Below are 1488 nucleotides of genomic sequence, written 5' to 3'. Positions count from 1 at the left end.
CACGCCCCGAGGTGAGCTGGGGGTGCAAAGGTTCCCCACCCCTCTGCATTTCTGGGGGGTTGCCCCTCTCACCCCCTTGTGCTGTGCCCACAGAGCCCTGCGCTGGTGGAGGATCCTCGGGGGACAGCAGGGGACAGCGAGGGGGTGGCAGAGGGGCTGTCCTGGCCCCTCTGGCACAAGCAGCGCCAAGTGGAGGAGGATTTTGGGGACCTGCTGGAGCAGTGAGTGCCCTCACAGCGGGGCAGGGGGGCACTGGCACAGGACATGTCCCCAAAGCCACCCGCTCCTGCCCATGGGTCCCCCCAGGTACAAGCACTTCAAGTCCTTGCCGGAGTCTCTGAGCCTGGAGCGGCTGAGCCTGGCAGGGAGCCAGTCCCAGGAGGAGGTGGATGCACCCACGGCAGGGGACAGTGGCCCCAGCAAGGTCCCCTGCAGGACACGGTCACTCGAGGAGGAGCCCAACCTCGAGCCCTTGCCCTTGTAAGTGCTGTGGGAGGCGGGAGTGAGCAGGAGGTTTGACATCAGGTTTTATTTACCTCGGGGTTAACAGCCTCCATGGCAGAGCTGGACTGGACATTTCCCCATGTCTGGGGTTGCTCTGCCCCATCATTCCCGCTCCATCCCCTCCCCACAGGCACTTCCCACAGAGAAGAGCTGCGACGCTTTCCCCCAGAGGACCCCCAAACCTGGAGGAGACACGGGGCCACCCCTCCCCTGCCCCTGCTGAGGAGCCACCAGCCTCTGCCAAGCCTTCCCTGGGAGTCCCTGGGCCACCACGGGTGCCCCTGTCCCACACTGGGACAGGCAGCGGTGCCACCCAACCCAGGCCCCGCAAGGTGAGTCCCTGGGGCTGTGGATCCCTGCCTGAGAGCCCCCCCAGAGCCCCCCGGGCTGCTGGGCACCGACCCTGCTGTCCCTCTGCAGGAGCAGCGCATCGTGTCCCCAGAGACCGACAGCGGCTTCGTGGGCTCGGAGGCCAGCAGGGTGTCACCCCCCGTGCACACCCCCGAGCACCATCCCCCCGGCCCCGGGTACGGCCCTGCCCGCGGGAATTCGGCTCTGCCTGTGGGATTTGGGGGGTTTGAGGAGCAGGGAGAGGCCACCGAGGGTGTGGGGAGCAGGGTTGGAGATGTGCAGATGATGTTTCAGTTCCTTCCAAGCCAAGCTGCTATCCTGCAATTCAATGATTCTATCAGCTTTGCTGAGAATCATCTTTTGGAATCAGTTTCCTGATACCTGAGCTAGCAACACTTCCTTCAACTCACACTGCAGTAAGTGTACTCCTTCTCGCAGTGTGTTGCCATGATGATGCTCTTGGGATATGAAAAGAAGACAGTTAAAAAAGAGTAGCTCTTTTAAAAAAGACAAGCTCCAGTGGCCAGGGGGAGCCCTAGGGCTGCCCATATAACCTGTCCCTTTCCCCAGGGCTCCGGGCTCGCTGGGACCTTCTGTCCCCATCCCCAGCAGCCTCCATACCCCACGGGAGAG

General features: G+C 63.0%; 1 protein-coding gene across 1 annotated transcript in view; it reads left to right on the top strand.

The window, feature by feature from the left end:
- AKNA (AT-hook transcription factor) overlaps positions 1-1488 on the top strand; it is a 15045-nt gene that overhangs the window by 8603 nt on the left and 4954 nt on the right. Inside the window, exons 4-9 of the mRNA XM_031059236.1 lie at positions 6-11; positions 94-221; positions 307-480; positions 635-836; positions 925-1031; positions 1426-1488. Of these exons, the coding sequence (XP_030915096.1) occupies positions 6-11; positions 94-221; positions 307-480; positions 635-836; positions 925-1031; positions 1426-1488 (680 nt within the window). The remainder of the gene's footprint in view (positions 1-5; positions 12-93; positions 222-306; positions 481-634; positions 837-924; positions 1032-1425) is intronic.

The sequence above is a fragment of the Geospiza fortis genome, unplaced genomic scaffold (genome assembly GCF_000277835.1).
Source record: "Geospiza fortis unplaced genomic scaffold, GeoFor_1.0 scaffold85, whole genome shotgun sequence".
Taxonomy (NCBI): Eukaryota; Metazoa; Chordata; class Aves; order Passeriformes; family Thraupidae; genus Geospiza; species Geospiza fortis.
Note: the sequence above shows the minus strand (reverse complement) of the source record. Positions and strands in the feature narration are given on the sequence as shown.